Source organism: Urocitellus parryii, chromosome 1 (assembly GCF_045843805.1).
Source record: "Urocitellus parryii isolate mUroPar1 chromosome 1, mUroPar1.hap1, whole genome shotgun sequence".
Lineage (NCBI taxonomy): Eukaryota > Metazoa > Chordata > Mammalia > Rodentia > Sciuridae > Urocitellus > Urocitellus parryii.
The window spans coordinates 24,289,330-24,309,350 of NC_135531.1; the positions used below are offsets into that span (position 1 = coordinate 24,289,330).

Below are 20,021 nucleotides of genomic sequence, written 5' to 3' on the forward strand. Positions count from 1 at the left end.
CCATTTAATGTCTTATTCATTCATATTGATCCACTACAGTTGTTCTGAAATAAACAGATTGCCTTCCCACTGCCCCCTTTGTGGATTCCTCATCCTCTATAGGAGAGTATAGACTTCACACCACCTGGCAGCTCACCTGTCTCAGCTCTCCCTCATTTGTCTCTGATTTCTCCTCCAGTTCTACCCAGTAGTCATCTAGCTGCATCTTGACCCCTTGCTTTTTCTGTAGCAGTTCCTCTTCTTGGAAAACTCTTCTCCACCCTTCTCTCACTAGCCTCTTGGGCTTTTTCTGATTCTACATTCATCACCATCTATCTACATGAATTTTTTCAAAAGGCACATGTCCAGCTTATAGCCCCATAAATTCTAATTCCTTGATTCTTGGAAGAAGGTAGGCATTGGATATGACAACCAGGTGGATGAGCCCCTGAAATTCCTCTACTCGGGGGTCAGCTTTCTGGAAGGCCAGGAGGAACACCCGCATTTACCTGTGGTCTCTGCTGACACTGAAGCCACCACAGTGCATTGCAACTGCCAGTTTGCATGTGGCTTCCAGAGGAACTGTCTGTTCCTGAGGGTAGTAATAGGATGTTGTTGAGCCTCTCAGGTTCTGTGGCTTTCGGCACAGAGTCTTGTGTATAATCAGCCTCCACTACTGGAACACTGAATCACCATAACCTCAGAAGGATTTTTTTCTTGCTTACCATCCCTGCCTCCACTCTTTGGCAACTGGCAGATTCATTCTGAAGCAGAGTTCAAAAAAGGAAAGGATGAAAATTGAAATTTTAAGAAGCACTATTTGGACTTTCTTATTTAGGTGAAGAGCAAGGTCTTTCTTATCTCTTTTCAACTTACTTTCCAAATTTAAACTGACTACAAAAATATGGAAGATTAATAGCTTCCTTCTTCCCCTCTGACTTTTGGTTCAGGCTCTGGGTTTTGGCAAGAACTTACAGATCTCAATTTCTGCTAGCCACCCTGCTACTTTAAGACCTGTCAGGGCCTGTGTTAAGTAAAACTGGAAGCACTTCTGTTTCATCCTCACTGCTTTCCTCCTTCACTGTCAGACAGCATTACTATACAATAACGAACCAGGAACCCTGGCACTGGAAGGTGGCAGCTGGGACCCAGTAACCAGTGGTGTTTCTTCCCTTGCATGAGCTCATGTGTAAATTGGAGTAGTTGGTTCTGAGGCATGAACACTCCATATAAGCAGCCTACGGAGTCTTCTTTCCTCATCAAAAGCATATGTTCAGAGAGGACCCCCTTTGGTTAGCATAACTGTATTCCCAAAATAGCATTCCTGTTCCCCCATGGCTTCTGCTTTGAGAACCCTCCCCCTCCAATTTGAAATCTAATCCAGAGAAGATACATCCCTTCCAGCCCAAGTCTTCTGTAATTATAAGATATTGGACTGTAGTCTCATTGTTGGGGTCTTCTATCAACATTATGTGCATGGCCTTTTTGTAAAAAATTGTGGTACTGGGAATTGAACTCAGGAACACTACCATGAGCTGCATCACCAGCCCAGCCCTTTTAAAATTTTGAGACAAGGTGTCAAGTTGCCCATCCTGGCAGCGAACTTGCTATTCTCCTGCTTCAGTCTTCTGAGTAGCTGGTATTACAGGGGTGTGCCACCATCTTTGGTTGTACTTGTCCTTTTTAATTTTGAACTTGGCATGGACATTAATTTTAATGAAACACTCTATTGAAGAAAAGATGGAGTTAAGGGGGAAATAGGAGGAAGGGAGCAGAGACAGGCAAAGAGTTATAGTCTAAAATTCAACAACAAGCATGGCTTATGAAGATCAAGCTGTATTTCTGCTTCATGAATCATTGTCAGACAAATTAAGAACATATTGTTTCTTATTTATCTATTGTGAAGGATTCAATATCAAGCATTGAGAATAAATCTTGATTTTCATAAGCTCTGTTGACACTTTTGAGCCATAGAGCATAAAACTTGCATCTAATAAACAAAGTGCGTCGCGGAACAGTGGAGGGCATGACACCAGCACCACCCAGCTGCTTCCTGCTCCTGCTCTGTGTTCAGGAAGGTTTCTTCAAGAGACCAAGAATTTGTTATATCTATCGTAGGAAGCATTATAGTTTTAGGTTCATTATTTCCCCAAATCCTGGAGATTGGGCATAATTCAGTTTTTGTTTGGGGAGTTGCCATCTTTGTATATACCCACCTTCCCCCTAGGTTCCCTCTCCACCTCTCGCCTAGTGAGTGTTAAACCAGGTTGTTTTGTGGATACCTCTGTGACAGCTTGGTTGCATAATTTTTAGGTGGTATCTAATATTACCTTGGATAGTTTTTAGAGGACTCTTACCTGTCTGAAATTCTTAGTAGAAATTTTTGTTTTGAATTCCTGAAATTGAAATATGAAAATTTTAATTGATTAAAGATAAAGGATCAAAGTATGAAAACTGAGATTCAGATAGCATAAATCTTTAAAATAACAATAAAAGGGAAAATGTACATAAATAATTTAAATCTTTTCAATATTACTTATTAAAACATAATTTCTCTAAATCCTATAATATCAAAATTAAAATCTGTGCCCTGAAATTTGATGTTTGTTTTAGACTTTTAGGAAACCTTCCTTAAGACCAATGTACAGTGACAGAAAGTAGGCTGTTTGCCTGCTGGTTGGGGGAGCATTGATTCCCTAGGGGTACAGGGAATTGGGGCAGTGGAAATGTATAAGATTTTCAAAATTGATCTAATTGTTCCCTCAAAGGGGGTATATTTTATTGAATGTACATAATACTTAAGAAAAAATGATTTTTAAAAAATTTTAATCCTTCCTTATTTAATAGCATTAAACTTGATAGAAACTATTGACCTTCTGTCCTATTATAGCATATCCCCAACCCTACCCCACTGCTACTAAACAAGTAAAAAACTAAGTGTTAAGTAAAATCCAGGTAGCAGAACAGAATGGGTTATGGAGGAGAAGTAGGGAACATATGGAGTATTCCACATCATCCAAGGGAAATGGTTGAGGATGGAGACCCGGTGTTCCTGTCATGAGATGTTCTCAGGGCTGGTTCGGCCCAACATATGAGCAAGCCCTAGACGAAAAGTGAAGTGATTTCTTTATGTGCTCGAATTCCTTCTGGCCAGTTGCTGCGAAGTTCTCTGGTGAATAACAGAACTCAAGCCAAGGTGGCAGAGGAGCTGGGCATGCAGGAGTACGCCATAACTAATGACAAAACCAAGAGGCCTGTGGCGCTGAGGACCAAGACCTTGGCGGACCTTTTAGAATGTGAGTCCTACAGGGCAAAGTTTTTCTCTTAACCTACAGTTCAAAGTTTAAGTCAAGTTGACCAGTTTTTATCCTCCTCATTTATACCTTTTGGCTAAAGAAACCTCTTTTCTCTTTTAGTTTTTGTTGTTGTTTGTTTGTTTGTTATTTTATGCTTTTCATCAAAGCTTGTTTGAAAGAAAATTATTTGAAATTAAGATGTGAATAATGCATTTACATTTAATCTCTCTGTTCGATGGTAGTTTCCCCTATAGTCCTCCCTCTCTCAGCCATCATATCCCTTTATGTGACACAATAACAGGTATAAAGATTGTTCATTGTGAATCATAGCTTTTTGCCACACAGCAGCCCTCATAAAGTGGCCCAGAAAAAGGGATAGGTTGTCCACAAAAGACGAAAATTTTCATCGATTATTTTGAATGAGCTCACAGTTCTACTTTGCAGTTTCTGATATGGTGTAGTTGCATTATAAATAATTCCATTGTCGCTTACTAAAGGATTACATAAATAATTTTATTGCTTCAGATATTATCTCAAAGGAAGTGGACCATTTCGGGCCTTAGAATTTTGTTGTTGTTGTTATAATATTTTTGTCAATTGTAATTATATACAAATATTAAAGTATGTAGAAAACCAGATTATTTAAAAAGTACAAAGGCAATTTAAGGAATTGTTTTTCAACTGAATAAAAGTAACCGAAAGATTAAGATTATATAAAAATTTAGTTGAGAAATCAAGAGCATTTTTCTTTTTAGTTCAATGAAAGCTATTTTTTTTTCTTTTTTTCTTTTTTGTTTTTTCTGTTGTTTGTTTTAAATCTACTGTTTGTCTATGTGGTTAAAGTTCCTTTTTAATTGCATCATCTTTGTAACCAATGTTTGTTTATCTATATTTAGTAGTTCACCATTTATTAATGCAAAATTGTATATATAGTTATGTTGTCATTAAGCCCAGAACTAAATTTTTCTTAATGTGGGCAGATTAGATCTTTAAAAATTGTCGTCTTCTGTTCATGAAATTTTAATGTGGGACTCTTACATAGATGAGCTGAAGATTAATGATGGGAGTAGTAGGCCTCGAGAATGTGTTTATTCTGATGTGTTATGTTACACATTCTGAATATGTTGTTCTTCAAGCTGCATTTTGATTTGTTAGATATAATGTGGTTGTGGACTCAGGTACCCTTTCTTCCCTGCTGTATAGCAGCATTTTGTGTGTCTTTTATTTAGCCCTTAGCTAACTGCAATTTGGCCTTTGTACTCTGATTTTTGCATCTTAACACATCTATGTAGCTGCTGCTAATATTAGTGATAAAGATTAGAATTTTAAGGAAAGATGAAATGGTTATGCTGAAATATAAAGGGCCTAGAAGGTGAAAACTTTATTAATATGTTGCTTAAAAGTCTAGGTCTTTTGCTCTTTTTGATAAATTGCAGTGAATATTTGTTTTTATTTGTTTTTCCAGCATTTATTGCAGCACTATACATTGATAAGGATTTGGAATACGTTCATACTTTCATGAATGTCTGTTTCTTTCCACGATTAAAAGTAAGATCATATGAAGTTTAAATGTGTGGTATACTTTGTTTCTGGTGATTCCAGAACCCTTTACTAAATGTGTTTTGGGAACTTACCACAGGAGTTCATTTTGAATCAAGATTGGAATGACCCCAAATCCCAGCTACAGCAGTGCTGCTTGACACTTAGGACAGAAGGGAAAGAGCCAGACATTCCCCTGTACAAGTAAGTACTCGTTGCTTGCAGACCACTGGACCAGTAAGCTTAGCTGATCTTCATGTGCTTTGAGGGACAACTAATGAATGGGCTGATCATGATGAGAGCCCAGGATCAAGACCTACTGACTGTTGGTGAGACCCTGGGCCTAGCAGAGAAACTCCTTGGGCCTCTCCATCTTGGCATAGGCAAGGGCTAAAACAGCATTGAAAATACATTTTTAAACATCCCTAAAATCATTTATGGATGATTTATCTCTCATTTATCTCTGTGCCTTCTCCCAGCTCTGAAATTCTCTGTACTACTGCATGGCAGGAAGACATACTAAAATTACAAGATCAAAATAAGAATTGTTCTTATGTACATTTTTATATTTGTCTTCTTATTTCTTCAAATCTAGAAACACAGCCTAGCACAACTTCTGCATCTAAATTAGAAGATCCTGGGTGCTTATTTGTAGCAGTATTTGGGTACTTTTCTGTACTTGCCCTTGAATGCCTATTGGCTTCTGTCTCTGTCACCTAACAGATAGGTTGTCTCCCCCAGTGGTCACTGTGAGAAGCAGGGCAGTTGTTCACTGCTGCTGGGTTACTCAGATATTAAAAGCTTCTTTCTTAGAATTTGTATCAAAAGCAGCCTTATACTTTTGAGTATCTTTTCACTCTGAGTAATAGCCAAAAGTCATTCAGGCGCAATGAAGGTAAGTAATGGGTCACTTACCATATCTACCAGTTGTGATGATAGTAGGTTTGACTCTGAAGACAAGTAATCATCTTGTGACACTTATATGTTGATTCAGAAGGTGATTTAAAGAGGAATTATAAACTGAAAGGATTATCCAAGTATATAGGTATCATCCTAAAGTATTGTTGATATGTGATTTTAGGGATTTTTAAAAATGTATTTTCAGAGCTGTTTTACCCCTTGCCTGTGCAGAAGTGGTTGCAAACACACATTTGTGTATGTGTGTTCCATATGAAATGAAAGCCCTCCTTTGGACTTTTTAAGCTTCAGAATACTCAAGGAGAAACATAGTGGCAGTTGGGAATTTTAAATCTTTTTTCATATTTTTGTTTAATACTCAGAACAGTTCATAGGGTTTTTTGCTAAAAGCAAAACTGAGTCCAGGAGAAGGTTGAATCACCCCACAGCAAGCTACACGAATTGTGCCAAGAAGCTGTCACTACAAAACAACATTTCCTTTATTTATTGGGGAAAGAAGCCCAAATGTTTAGAAATGGCACTTTAATATGTGCCTAATAAGCATAATGAATATCTGAGCTGTATTATATGAAAGGCTCAAAGCATTTCCTCGTCAAAGTGATAATTAAGGTTCAATAAACTAAATAGGATGATAAACTTTTCATAGGCCAGGCACAATTGCCGTAGTAAGTACTGCCTTGGAGAAGCCAGCACTGCACGCTCATCCCTTGGAGCTTAGGAACACAAAGGAAATTGCTGTGCTCCCTTCTCATGCGCGCCCCCCCCCCCAGAGGAGTACATGATGAGTCTGTTCTTTGTTATCGAGATGATGGGGTTGTTTTACATAGTTTTTTCACGATTACTATATTCATTCCATTATCTTTGTTGGTTATTTTTAATTTCCCTTTTCCATGAAGTTATCAGATTTACTGTATTTGAAATCTGGACTACTTCATTAAAATCCTGTAGCTTTGTTTTGGGGTGATTGTGTTTTGTACTTGGCATTATAATGTACCTTTGAAATGATCTTAGATGTTTCAGAAATTAAATATGTTTTCTGATCTTTTTGATAAAATATCAGACATTAGAAAGAATCCATAAAGGATGTGAAACCTCTCAGACATGACCTGAGGTATATTACCTGAATGTTTACTGGTTTTAGCTGTGATTAGCACTGAAAAACAGTAAACAGACTAAAGCTTTTAACTTTCACAGTAGAACTTTTTAAATTTTATGATACTTTAAATATGCACACTTAGATGTCAGTTGGAAGTATATTGCACTGCACTGTGAGTGTTTAGATGCTATTCATATTACTTTGGGAAAAATATAAAAATGAAGTACAGAATTTTTAAAATTTGCTACTTCAAAAGCTCTCATTATTTGGTCAGTTTGACAATTTAAAAACTTACCCCTCTCCCTTTTCTACCATTTTCATGTTACTTGTTATTTTTACCTTCCTTTGTCTAGGCAATAAGTACATGGGGTTTGTTGGAGTTTTATAGTAGCAAGAAAAATTAATTAGTGCTTTTCTATAATTAATATTCTTTTATTTCACTTTAGGACTCTGCAGACAGTGGGGCCATCCCATGCTAGAACCTATACTGTGGCCGTTTATTTCAAGGGAGAAAGAATAGGCTGTGGGAAAGGACCAAGGTACGAGAAGAAAATACTTCAAATTTCATGGAATGACTGTCCTGTGTGCAAGGAAGTCCCTACTTGGTATTTTCAAGTCCTATAGTCTCCTTGCTAACTTAGAGTGTGGAGTGTTTGAGGATAATAGTAAAGTGAATCCCAAGGATTAATGTCCCCACCAAGCCAACCTCTGAACTTTATAAACATCCTTAAACAGGGAATGCCATTACATAGGGGCTTTGCTTACTTAGAGAAAGCCACTTTTGCTGGTTCACAGGTCAGTTCTATCCAGTTTTAGTCTCAGCAGAGTACACATTGATGCAAGCTAGACATGTTGTGCATGACATAGTCCTTAGACCTTTGATTTCTTATCACATCTCATTTGAACTTTGTGGAAATGCTCTCATCTTTGTTAAAAAAAAATCACATGTATTATCGCTTTTCTTTGACCCCTTCAATCTATATCTTGTTTCTCTATTTTATTTATTTCCTCTTTAAACTTTACATTGAGAGTATTCAACCTTAAGCAAGAAATACTTCAGACCTATTATAAATGGAAGATATTTTATTGCATATGAAAAGTGTAGAATGAGTATCTTAAATAGGCTTTATGTAAATAAAAGACATTTCTCATGCTCTTGTGTATGTTCCTATCTGCACAATTCAATACTTGACAATAGAAAAATCACACGAAATTTTATGCACCAAACATGAAAATCAGCCTTAATAATTTATAGCCATAACTTGTGTTTTTGAAAAAATAATCTTTGAATTAAAGTGTACCTCACCTTTATTTTATTTAATAGTATTCAGCAAGCAGAAATGGGAGCAGCAATGGATGCACTTGAAAAATGTAAGCCTATCTCTTTTTCTATAATTATATGTTCATAGTGTAATGAATGTTTTATGGAGAGAAAATGAGGAAGTAGAAAAATGGTAAGTACTGATAAAATGTGATCTTGTTTTCTTCATAATTATTCTCCAACAGAGTACAGTAAAATGTAAGATGTATAAAATGGGCTTATAACTTAAAAATCAATTATTCCTGAGAGTGCATTTTGATTGTCATTTTCCTTTTTTGCATTAGAGTCCCACTCTCAGCCCATGTAGCTCACGTGAACATGAGGTTATTGTGTTTTCACCCATATATTTATACTTCCATAATCTTATACAGAAGTAAAAGTATAAATATGAATATTTTTCTTTTCTATTTTTGCTTATTGTTTTATTAAATTATTTTATTAAATATTTACATGCTTCTGCATATATTTGTATACTAAAATCTTACATGAGATACATTATTCTTGCTCAGTAAGACATCATGGGAAATCTTGCAAGTCATAGGGAATGCTTCAATCCATTTTTTCCTGCTTTTCTTTCCCCCCAGTACTGGAGATTAAACCCAGGACCTCTTGCATACTCTACCACTATGCAATAGCTCCAGCCCCTCCATACTTTCTTAATGACTGCATACTATTTCCCACTATGGATGTGCTATCTTTTATTCAGCTTTTTAAATTATTATTATTGTGGCGAATACTTTGTTTCTGCGTGTGTACACGTGTTTATCATTGCCAAAATAAATGTCTATATATGGGTGCTTTCAGTTCTATGGGATAGATTTCAAGAGTGGAAATCCTGGGTTGAAGAAACTTAAATCACATAATTGACCATGGAAGGGACTGCATGGTCTTTTCTAAATTGAGTGCGAGCCATTTTTCTTCTAAGCAGACTTGTGGGCACACCATGATAATGTAGTGCAGTTATGCTGCAAGTACCCAGTGAAAAGAGGTGGGAGAGAGTGAACTGCAGGAAGCAAGAGTGAAGAGGCCCGGGACACTCAGCTGTGGGAAGGATTCCAGGAAAGGCAGGAGGGCTGAGACCCAAGTGGTAATCCGCAGACAGTGCTTTCCTGTTTGGAAGAGCAGGGAGATAGTTGGGTGGGGGAGAAGCCAGTGCAGCCAAGAGCTAATGTCCATGGAATCTTCACTGAGAGTTTTACATTGAATCTGCTGGGAATTTTTTCACCATAATCACATATTGAAATAAAAGTAAGGTTCCATTTTCCAGTTACAGAATTGTTAGAGGTTATCTTTGGAGGCTTTTTTTTTTTTAATCGATTTTAGCTTTAAACAGTACCAGAAAGCTCACCTGTTCTGAGACAGGCCTCCACAAACATACTGGTAGGAATGACTAGTTTAAACTGCTAAAAAGCAACTTGGCTATATGTGTCAGGTCCTTTAAAAAGTTCATACTCTTTGAACAAATTATTTGATTTAATTGAAGTATGAACTAGGGTTCACATACCATGGTAATCATAGCTTGACTTATAATATTAAAAGAAAACTTTGTTTAATATTAAGGAAATGCTTAATAAATTATAGTATATTCCAGGAACTGACAAACATTTTTCATAAAAGGACAGATATTTTAGGCTTCTCAGGCTACACTGAATTTAAAAATTACTCAACTCTGGAACAGTGGCCCACAGGCATAATTAGTATGCAAACTAAGAGGTATGCATCTGTGTTCCAATAAAACTTTATTGAGAAAAACAGGTAAAGGGCTGTATTTGACCTGTGGCAATAGTTTACCAACTCTTGCTACATCCAAATGTAGAATATTTTGTAGCCACTAAAATTATATTTTTGAAGACTAATGATATAGGGAAATGCTTAGATTGTATTTTAAACAAAAAAAAGTATACCCATTGGTACATACCTATAGTCTCTGATTGTAAGGGTAGATGATGGAATGGTTTTAAATGTTTTTCTATCTGTGCAATGTGTATACACGTTTTTGTTGTGTGTGTATGTAGTATATAGCTTCTTAGGGGAAAAAAGGCTATCTGGACATATTCTTGAAGTCTACCAATACTGGGATTTTCTTTTAAAAATGCAAGTTAAATTTTACAGTAGTATTTACTGAAGAAATAGTGTTCATTTCATAGAAATGAAGTTAGTTTTACAACTAACTTCTTAGGTTTTATTTATTCTTTTAGAAAGTATTTGTAATATTTGAAACCTGTGATTTACATAGTACATGAGAAATCAATTTGGTATTAATTATGGAAGAGGATTTTATTACTGTTTTATTTCTAAAATATAAATGTTGTGTTCTTCTTGTTTAAAAATCACTGTAAGGGAGCTGGGGTTGTGGCTCAGTGGTAGAGCGCTCTCCCAGCACGTGGGAGGCACTGGGTTTGATTCTCAGCATCACATGAAAATAAATAAAATAAAGGTATTGTGTCCAACTACACCTAAAAACAAAATATTAAAAAAAAAAAATCACTGTAAGGTCTTTACTGAATCACTGCCTGTCGCTTTTTTTTTTTTTTCACCTCCCTGACCCATCTCCAACCTGGGGTGAGGAATGAACACTGTATAAAAGAATTTAGGAATATACTGTAAATAAAGTCACTCATTATGCTTTACCCTTAAAACACAGACACACAAACTTAACTTGCTAGGCCCAAAGAGGCCATGTTCTCCCTCAGCTCTGTTTCATAAGGAAGAAGAGCCTGTTGCCCACAGCAGTCCCTCAGCTGGCCAGGCAGAGCCTCTGCATTACCAGATGGTACACGCTTCCTTTGAGAAGCTTGTCATTTAAGTACATGTATGTGACTAAGTATATGAAATGGCTATTTCTGTTCTACACTTGATTTCTTCATTGCTACACAAAAGTTAGACCATAAATGACCACAGAATTATAAATTTCCAAATCTTAGTCCAGATTTTCCTTGTGTCAGCACTGTTTCACAGTGTCAAGTATCAAATTAAATATAGCTTCAACTGTGCCACTGAGTGATGTTTTTCTGTAATCAAATCAAAATTCTCTACTTGATTTACTTTTACAGGTATGGGCTTTGGACCTTTCCTGGTAAACTTTAAAAATAGAATTAATTGCTAAACATAATGACTTAGAATGTGGCCTCCTTTTGTCCTTCAAAGATCCTTTAGACTTTTTTCAGAAACTTTAGTTCTTGATATATACTACCACTATGTGTCTGAAGCTTTGGTTTGAGCTTTTCAAAAATAGACCACTCTGTTGTATGGTGTCTTTTAATCTCTCCCCAAAAATCACTTGTTGCCAGGAGAACAGTGTTAAAGCATCTGGTTGGGAACATTCCAGAACCACACATCTGTGTTTTAACATTTCTGTATATTTTGGTACCATTTATACTCATCACCTCAGATGTTGAAATCTAGAATTGGGAATGCTGATCCGGACTCCTGTTTATTTCTTAATAACAAAAGTAAAACACAGCTACATACATGGATATAAGTGTAGTTGTGTGTGTTAGTTTGCATCATTCTTTGCACAAGTGGCTATCTTTTATTAAGTATAAAATATATCTCCTTGTGTCAGATAACTTTCCCCAGATGGCCCATCAGAAGCGGTTCATTGAGCGGAAGTACAGACAAGAGTTAAAAGAAATGAGGTGGGAAAGAGAGCATCAAGAGAGAGAGCCAGATGAGACTGAAGACATAAAGAAGTGAAGGAGGGCATGGAAGTGGCGGAGTATTTACTTGCTTAATAACTGTGACTGTTGCCCATCGAGACCTAGCCTAGTTTTCCCAAAGACAATGAATGAATTGTGCCCATTGAAATAAAACTCAAAGTCAAATTGCTGTTGTTGTTTTACTGATCAAATATTCTGTTTTTAGGTGGATGATCTTTATTACAAAGTATTTGAGTCTTGTATTTAATGGAAACTTCACTTGGGTGGATGTGCATTATTCCCTTTTATTTTGCCCTTTAAACAATAAAATTTAAAAAGCATATTCTATGTAGAATATGTTTTTCTATCTCTGTCTTAGATTGTAACCTCAGACTGTCAGCTGATAGGTGAAAATTTACTTTATCAGGTATTTTGACTATATGGTAATAACAACTGTACTTTTCAAAACACCTGGATTATTAACTGAATTCTCAGCTTTCACCTGGTTGTTGTCAGGTTCTCAGTCGCAAATACTGAACTTAACCCTCTGTAAGTCCTTTGTAGGAGGGGTCTATTTAACATTTAACTGGCTAGTGGGAGGTGGAACACTGATGTGAGTCACATGCATTCTTCAAATCATTGGCATACAGGAGAAGTCATAAAGTCATGATTCTAAGCGAGACCACTCTTTCAACCAACTGCTCTCATCTTGGGGTCAGATGTCCCTTTGAGAAGATTATAGAGAAACTTCAAAGAAGTCTCAGAACCTCCTGAAATTGTATTCAGCTTTACCTGGTGGAGAGGGAGAAGGGGTAGGGAGCAGGGAGGAGCATTCATAGCTTCCATCAGCTTCTGTAAGTAGTCCTTTCAGTAAAGGGCTAGCTTTACATTAGAGGACATGACATTTTAAAAAAATATATAAATTATATATATATATATATATATATTATTTTACACTGAGCATCACTGATTTCTTATTAATAAAAGCAAAACTTCTTTGGAACACAAATATGTTTTATTATTTCAGTGAATATTATATATAAATGCCTTCTATATATCAGGCATTGTTCCAGGCACTGCAGTTTCATCAGTGAACAGAACAGACCAAGCCCCCCTGCCCTCAGGGAGCTTGTGTGCTACAACAGGAATGCACGGTCCACAAGGAGTTCAGTGGCAAGAGGTGCAGTAGGGGTTGGGGGAGAAGAGAAGAATAGTGAGCACTTCAGGTGTCTGGGAGTGTTTCTTTTCTTACCTGTATAACTACAAATGCTGTAGATCCATTATTGAAAATTTGGAAGATTATTTTCTTGGCAGTAAAAAGAAACAAATGTTACTTTGAAAAAAAAAAAAGGAAAGTAAATCCCCCATGATTCCATCACACAGGGAATTCTACCCCGCCAGACCTGCACACCCAAGCTCTAAGTGTTGAAATGATGAGATGCCATACAGGTGGCTTCGACGGCCTGCCTTACCTTTTATGTCTGATTCTTTAGTGTTGAATGCACATTTACATAACTGTTGGTGGCTGCATGCTGACACAGATCTTGAAGGCCAGTTGTGGGTACGTCATCATTCATTAATCAGTCTAAAGGAAGGTGCAGTCAGTGAACAACTTGTTGCTGGTGCCTGTAAGAGAAGGTTGCCATGACGCCCCTGCTCCCCACCAGTGAGGCCAGGAGATGACCATGGGGTGGCACTGAGGAGGGAGGGGACACTCATTTCTGAGCCAGGTTGTTTCTGCCACCCTCGGGGGTGAAGTCTGCTTGAGCATTATATTTAAGTTATGCTAGCACCAGATCGCAGGACTGGAAAGAGAACACTGGAGTCACAGGTGACCTTGACAATGTTAGGAGCAAAGCAAAACAGTTGATTTTTTCTTCCCCCTAAGCAAACACATTCCCGATCTTGAATGTGCATGAAAATAGTAATGAATCCAACATGCTGTTCAGGAATTTTTATCTGGCCTTGATTTTTCCTCTCTGTAGTACTCTGGCCTTTTCCATCTTCTCTCTCCAAATTAATGGCTCTTGAAACATGGAGAAGTGAAGTCTGTAAAATACTAGTTTAGCTCTTGTGATGGAACCCAGCAGACACTCTGTGAAGGCAGATTGGCCTCGCCGATCAGCACTTTACAGAGCATTAGGAGACTGGCAACCAGATTCTGTAGCTAACCATGTGGAGCAACTTGGCAGGCCACTGCGACCAGACTCCAACCCTGCTGCCTGCCCAATCCAACCCTGTCTGACTCCCCTAGTTCTGCTCTGGAGAAGAGCCGGCAAGATGGTAAGTTCATTCACTAACTCAACTGTATGTCACATGCTGTTGCTCCTAGAGGCGGAATAGAAAAAGTTTCTTTCCACAAGTCACCTTGGAGGGTGTTGGGCGGGGGGCACTTGAAGATACTAGTTTCTCACTTTACATGAAGTCCAGGCACCTTGCAAGCTCCAGCTCTCAATCAAGGGCCCATGATGAGCATCTACTGCATTCTGTGTCTAAAACACTAAGCAGAATCCATGTCCTCAAAGAGCACTTTATTTAAAAAAAAGGAAACACACCGGTGTGTTTCAGGTGCCACACAGAGGCTTAGGAGAGAGTGACCATTCCTTTAGGTTTTGGGGGTTGATGTACTTGGCTAGGCTACGGACTCTACCTTACCATACTCCCCAGGACGAAAGGCCTTTCATCCGGTAGAATATTCTATTTTTCAACCGCAATATCATTATGACATTGCACAAAAATCTGATTTGTTTTTTTAGATAATAGGTGGTTACAATGGTTAATTTTGTGTTGAGTTGGCCAAGCTAGGGATATTGTTTTTAAAAGCAGCTAACTTAGTGGTAATTTTTTTTAAATATATATATATATTTTTTTTTTTTTTAGTTTTCGGTGGACACAACATCTTTGTTGGTATGTGGTGCTGAGGATCGAACCCAGGCCACACGCATGCCAAGCGAGCGCTCTACCGCTTGAGCCACATCCCCAGCCCCTTAGTGGTAATTTGTTACACTGCTATAGAAAACTAGTACGCTCCCATTCTCTGAGTAGCTAATCTCTTCACGTTCCTATTAAGTTTAAAATACCGTCAAGGTTTCCCATCACTGTAAAGTTAAGCCCAAGTTTCTTCCCATGGCATGAAATCCCTCAGGAGCAGGTGTCAGCCCTTTGTGCTGGCTCCCACCAAAATGCTACTCTCCAGCGTTGCAGAAGTAATTGCAGATCCTTCAATATGTTCTGATTTCTCTCCCCTCCAGGACTGCATGAAATAGGCTACCTCCTTGCTAATTATTTCTTACTCATCTATTTGGCCTTACCCAAACACTATTTCCAGCAAGCCTTTCCCTGGATCTTATATTTGAGTGAGATCTACATTCTTGGATTCTTTCCTGAATCACATCGTCACATTGTATTGTCACTGGCTCTTCACTCACCCATCTTTCCCCACTAGTCCACAAGCTCTGGGTGGACAGGACTATCACTAATGCACCTTGGAAATCTGGGCAACTAGCACCGTGCCTGGGCTCCTTCCCATTACTGTTTGATGACTAAAAAAATGGGGCTCCTCTACAATACCCAAGGGGAGCTCCAGCTTCCTTTAAGCAATCTTCCTACAGGAACTCAGGCTGAGAGGGAGAATGACCCACTGGAGACCAGTGGAGCATGTTCTCCCTCTCTGGATCTCCTGGGCCTAGGTTCAGGCAAGAGCTAAATGCTAAAATAGTTCAGCATCTGCTAGTGGAGTCCTGCAGGAAGAGGACAGCTTGTCCTCTCTTGTCAACCTTGGTTTTCCCACCTCTACAGGGCAGGAAGCCCAGATAAAATGGACAAGGCAGATGAACAGCAGCTCCAGGAATATTCTTGCTGAGTTATTTGCAATGAGAGCCACAGAAACCTGAGGTGAGGCGTAAGTCATCAGTGACAGCACTAACTGGTGGCTTGGGACAGGCTTTAGTCACCAAGAGTGTCATCTCTAGCAACTCCCTCTTTAGTATTTGCTTTGGACAAATGATCTTTATTTAATCTTATATAACACATCTCGTTTTTGTCTCTGACTAGATTGTCATAGTGCTGCTCTGTTTCAAGCAAGTTCTCAGAACATCTTTTCCCCTTGAGATCACCCACCTCTGTCTTGCACAGTCAGTGGCCCTAGAGTTGTCCCTGTAAAGAGAAGCCCCTAGGATCTTTGCCTGTAAGTTAGCCAGAACTTGGAACCCACAGGACCTGTCACCTCAAGAGCTGATTCTGTAAATTTTCATTCATTTCAGGTTAAGGAAGGAATTTGAAATGAAGTGGGTTTTGTTTTGTTTTGTTTTGTTTTTTAAGCAGCTAGCTGACCATTTATACGCTGAATATTAGCCCATCACAATTTGAAATTTCCTGATAAAACAACACATAATGAAAGTGCAAGGAGACTCTTAACTGTGGCGATTCTAATGCTCACCTCTATTATTATAATAATAGAGGTCTCAAATGGAGCCTTGGAGAACAGTGGCTGCCCCTGACTAGAATTGAACCAGAAAGATCAAGAGAGAGCCCTAATTGCCTTTCTTCTCAGATCAAACAATTAACTTAATTCTCCAGGCCTACACACCGAAATGCGTTTGAGGAGATTCAAATAGGTTACTATGGAGGATTAAGGTTTTCTCTGCAGATTATACTTTTATGCCCTGTAGTTCATTGCTTGAAGTGTTAAGTAGTTTTGTCAAAATAAGCAGGGCTGGAAGGATTTTTAGAAACTTACAAATCACATACTCTTGCTGAGTAACACAAGGGACGTCTGTTTTTTCCCTTCTCCCTTTTTTCTTTCTTTTTTTTTTTTTTTTTTAAATCTCATAGTGTGGCTTGGGAGTGGGGAGAAATTAACCATGTAAAAGATTAGTTGGAAGTTTCAAGAGGCATCTCAGATAAGAGGAATACAAGCGTGGGGATCTATTGTGTTTTGTCTCTTAAAAATTGTTTCACAAATGATGTGGCTGAAGAAGCCACATGAAGAGAAAGGATTTTCTCCTGAATGCTTAACTGCCTGAAGACAAAGTCCAAAGGGGATGTGAAATCCGACCCTCGAGACTTCTCTGTAGTGCTGTGCTAATCAGTGTTATTTTACCCAGTAAGACTCCATTTCTGCTTAAAGGAATTGGTGACAAAATAAGCTTTCATTTTCTTACAATGGAATATTCCCGAGAAAGGGCGCTCATTGGGAAGTCATCAGTGACATTCTGTCCTTGGTTCCACAAGTGGCTGTCCCTCAGCCAACTTTCTCCTGCTCGGTGGTTCTCCCAGGTGCTCTGGGAATGCATCCTCCTCAGTCAGAATGTTTCGCCGTGAATTTACCCAGGTCATTAACTGCACAGATCATTGGTGATCTGTACTTCACCCTCCACTTTTTCAGCCCTCCTGGGTCTGTCAATATGAGCAAAGCCACATTAAGAAGCTTAATTGATGTTGTGGTATTGCACAACAAACAGTGAAAGTAAACTGCAGACCAGATAAAGCCTTGACAATGGCTAGGCAACTCAGTGTTCAAACATCTCCCAGAACCATGGCACCTCTGGTTTTGTTCTGACCTGGCACAATTGTGATCACTCCCTGTGTAACATTTCCAGTTTTTCCAGAACTCAACTCCATGCACTGAGTCTTAACAGGTGCCAGGGAAAGTATTCTTCTAGTTTCGATGTCTTAACTCTAGCATGTACCTTTCTCCACTTCCCAGAAAATTCTCTGTCCTCCTGCGGGTTAAGAAACCCATCAAGAGATGACAGTACTTGACAATACTCTCAAACCATGGAAGAAGGACCCTCACAGTACCAACACACCCAGTGTTCCCAGGGTTGGGAAAATTCATTAGTCCCTTAAACCCCCTGCCCAAGGAGGCAAATTGGAAGGCAGTGTTAAGCAGTCTGGGGATGCGAGATTGGCCTGGACAAAGCTAAATGGTACAAGGGAGAGAATCATGAAAAACCGGGAAGGAAAGTGAGAAAGCTAGAGGCTGTGAATGGGGTCCACTGTTTCCCAGAGGCTGGGAGCCGCAGGGTGAGGAACAAGGGAGGCAGGCAGCAGACCAGGGAAGGCTGTGGGGTGATGGAGGCAGAGAGAAATCTAGCCAGGGGTTGGTTGGCATTGCAAGCTCTCTTTGTCTTTCCCAACACAGTATCAGTAAAATATCTATTGCTCCATCCTGGAAGCAAGTGATGGAGTAAAGACAGATATCAGGTTTTCCCTATGGAGAAGGGACAGGAAACATACCACGTGGGTCTAACCAAATCTCAGTCATCTGGCCAAAGGGACTGGTCTCTTCCACTGCCATCTTTTATAGTTCACTTCTCCCTGTCACATTCCAATCTTGACCAAGTTCTAAATGGACCCCTCTCCTCTTTCAATCCCTGAGCCTCAGCTTTCTCGGTTTAGATAATCGTCTCTCCGTTAGACTCCTAGCACAAATCAAGTCCTGTCAGTGGCATGGCAGTGTTCCAACTGATAAGGACTTAGAATGCCTGGGACTCCAGTGCAGAATGAAAGCTTTAAGATGGGGTCAGCAAACTATGTAAAAACAGTACATATTGTAGCATTTGGGGGCCAGTCCATATTTTGATGTAGGCACTTATGTAACCAGAGAAGACAAACTTAAACAAACTATGGATAAAATTCAAAACTATGTAGACATTGGCATTTGGATTCCATATGCTTTTCATATGCCACAAAATATTACTCTTCTTTTTTTCCCTCAACTATTTAAAAAGATAATTCCTCTTAGCTTGGGATGCATAAAAATAGATGGTGGGCTGGTTTTAGCCCATAGGCTATAGATTGCTGACCTCTGCTTTAAGAAGAGTGAAATACAGTACCATGAAGCAAGCTGCCTTCCAAGTGTCATGTTCCTCTCCGAGTCTTTGCAGACTTGATGGTAATAGTCTGGCTAAAAATGTCAATCATCAAAGACTCATTTCTGAAACCAATGCCTGTGATTCATGACAGGCAACATGATGGAGTTATAGAATTTTCAGCTTTTCTTCCAGATAATTAGGCCACAGGCCCAAATGCCTTTGTAATTAATGTTGGCATATTCCTTAAGCACATGCCCTTTATCAGAAGTCTGCACCAGGGACCACAGTGATGATCTTACAACTTTATGGCAACACATGGCTTTTAAAGGATTTTCACATATGATATCTCATTTACTCCTCGTAGCAATATTGAGAAATAGAAAAGGTAATGATGATCCTCATTTTATAACTGAAAAACTAAACAAAATCACGGATTCAAGAAGGTATGGAGCTACGTGGGATCAAGCTTCCAGGAGTGGATGGAGATGAGAACTCAGGGTTTGCTATGGAGCAGAGGATAAAGCAACAAAGAGGAAACACTGGAGCTTGGTCAAGAAAGTAGTCAGCCAACCAAGGAAATAAAATAATCCCATCAATATTAAAAGAACTGTGCATGCATCAAGATGAAAAAGAAAAGCCGGTCCCCGTTTGAATATATCCAGAAATAGTTAGCCTTGTTTATTGTAACCTAAAAGCATATCTTAAGGTAAAAGGGTCTAAAAGATGAATAAATCTCAAAAGATAAAAAGAACAGACTTCAAGGTAATAAATAGACTTCCAAAAACAGTTCCAGGATGCTTCCAAGGCCTAGTACTAGTATGTGTATTCTGCTAGTAACCATCTATGTCAAGTTCTTAAAACAGGCGGCAAAGAGAATGTTAAGAAAACCGCAGAGCGTAGGTAGAACATAAAGGAAAGCATGAATTGGGACACAAAGCCTGAGACAGTGACCCTTTCTCACAGATCCGAAGGGGATCACAGAGGCCAGAGACTTTAATGCACTGCAGCAGGTTAGTGGTGAAGGCGATCCGCTGCCCGCACAGCACGGCCTTCCTTCTGGAGAGAGGTCAGAGAAGCAGGGATCACCTGCTGCTACTGTCTGCTTCAATCGTGGCCACACAGTGACATCACACGAGCCTAAAGTTCTTTGAGCTCTACCCCTAGGAAGTGTCACTCGGTGACAGTACCGGTGGCCTTGCAGGGTACTGGTTAAGAGCAAAGGCTTTGGAGTTGCATTAAGCTGGATTCCAATCCCTAGTTCTCCCCTGACTGGCATGTGGCTGGGGGAGCCTGCCTTTGCATAGCTGATGGCTTATTAAGGACAATACCGTCCTACCCAGCATCTTGGCTTACTGGGAGAACTAAATCAATGCATGTAAGATACCAGCCCACAGCAGGTATGTGACACACGGTGCT

General features: G+C 39.1%; 1 protein-coding gene across 4 annotated transcripts in view; it reads left to right on the forward strand.

Annotated features, from left to right (window-relative positions):
• Drosha (drosha ribonuclease III) overlaps nucleotides 1-12,097 on the forward strand; it is a 123,025-nt gene extending 110,928 nt beyond the window's left edge. For all 4 annotated transcript variants that reach the window (XM_026390143.2, XM_026390144.2, XM_026390146.2 and 1 more), the window contains 6 exons: nucleotides 3,134-3,275; nucleotides 4,741-4,823; nucleotides 4,915-5,018; nucleotides 7,275-7,367; nucleotides 8,153-8,199; nucleotides 11,715-12,097. In XM_026390143.2, coding sequence (XP_026245928.1) covers nucleotides 3,134-3,275; nucleotides 4,741-4,823; nucleotides 4,915-5,018; nucleotides 7,275-7,367; nucleotides 8,153-8,199; nucleotides 11,715-11,845 — 600 coding nt within the window. In that variant the 3' untranslated portion in view covers nucleotides 11,846-12,097. The remainder of the gene's footprint in view (nucleotides 1-3,133; nucleotides 3,276-4,740; nucleotides 4,824-4,914; nucleotides 5,019-7,274; nucleotides 7,368-8,152; nucleotides 8,200-11,714) is intronic.
• Nucleotides 12,098-20,021: the final 7,924 nt, after the last annotated feature.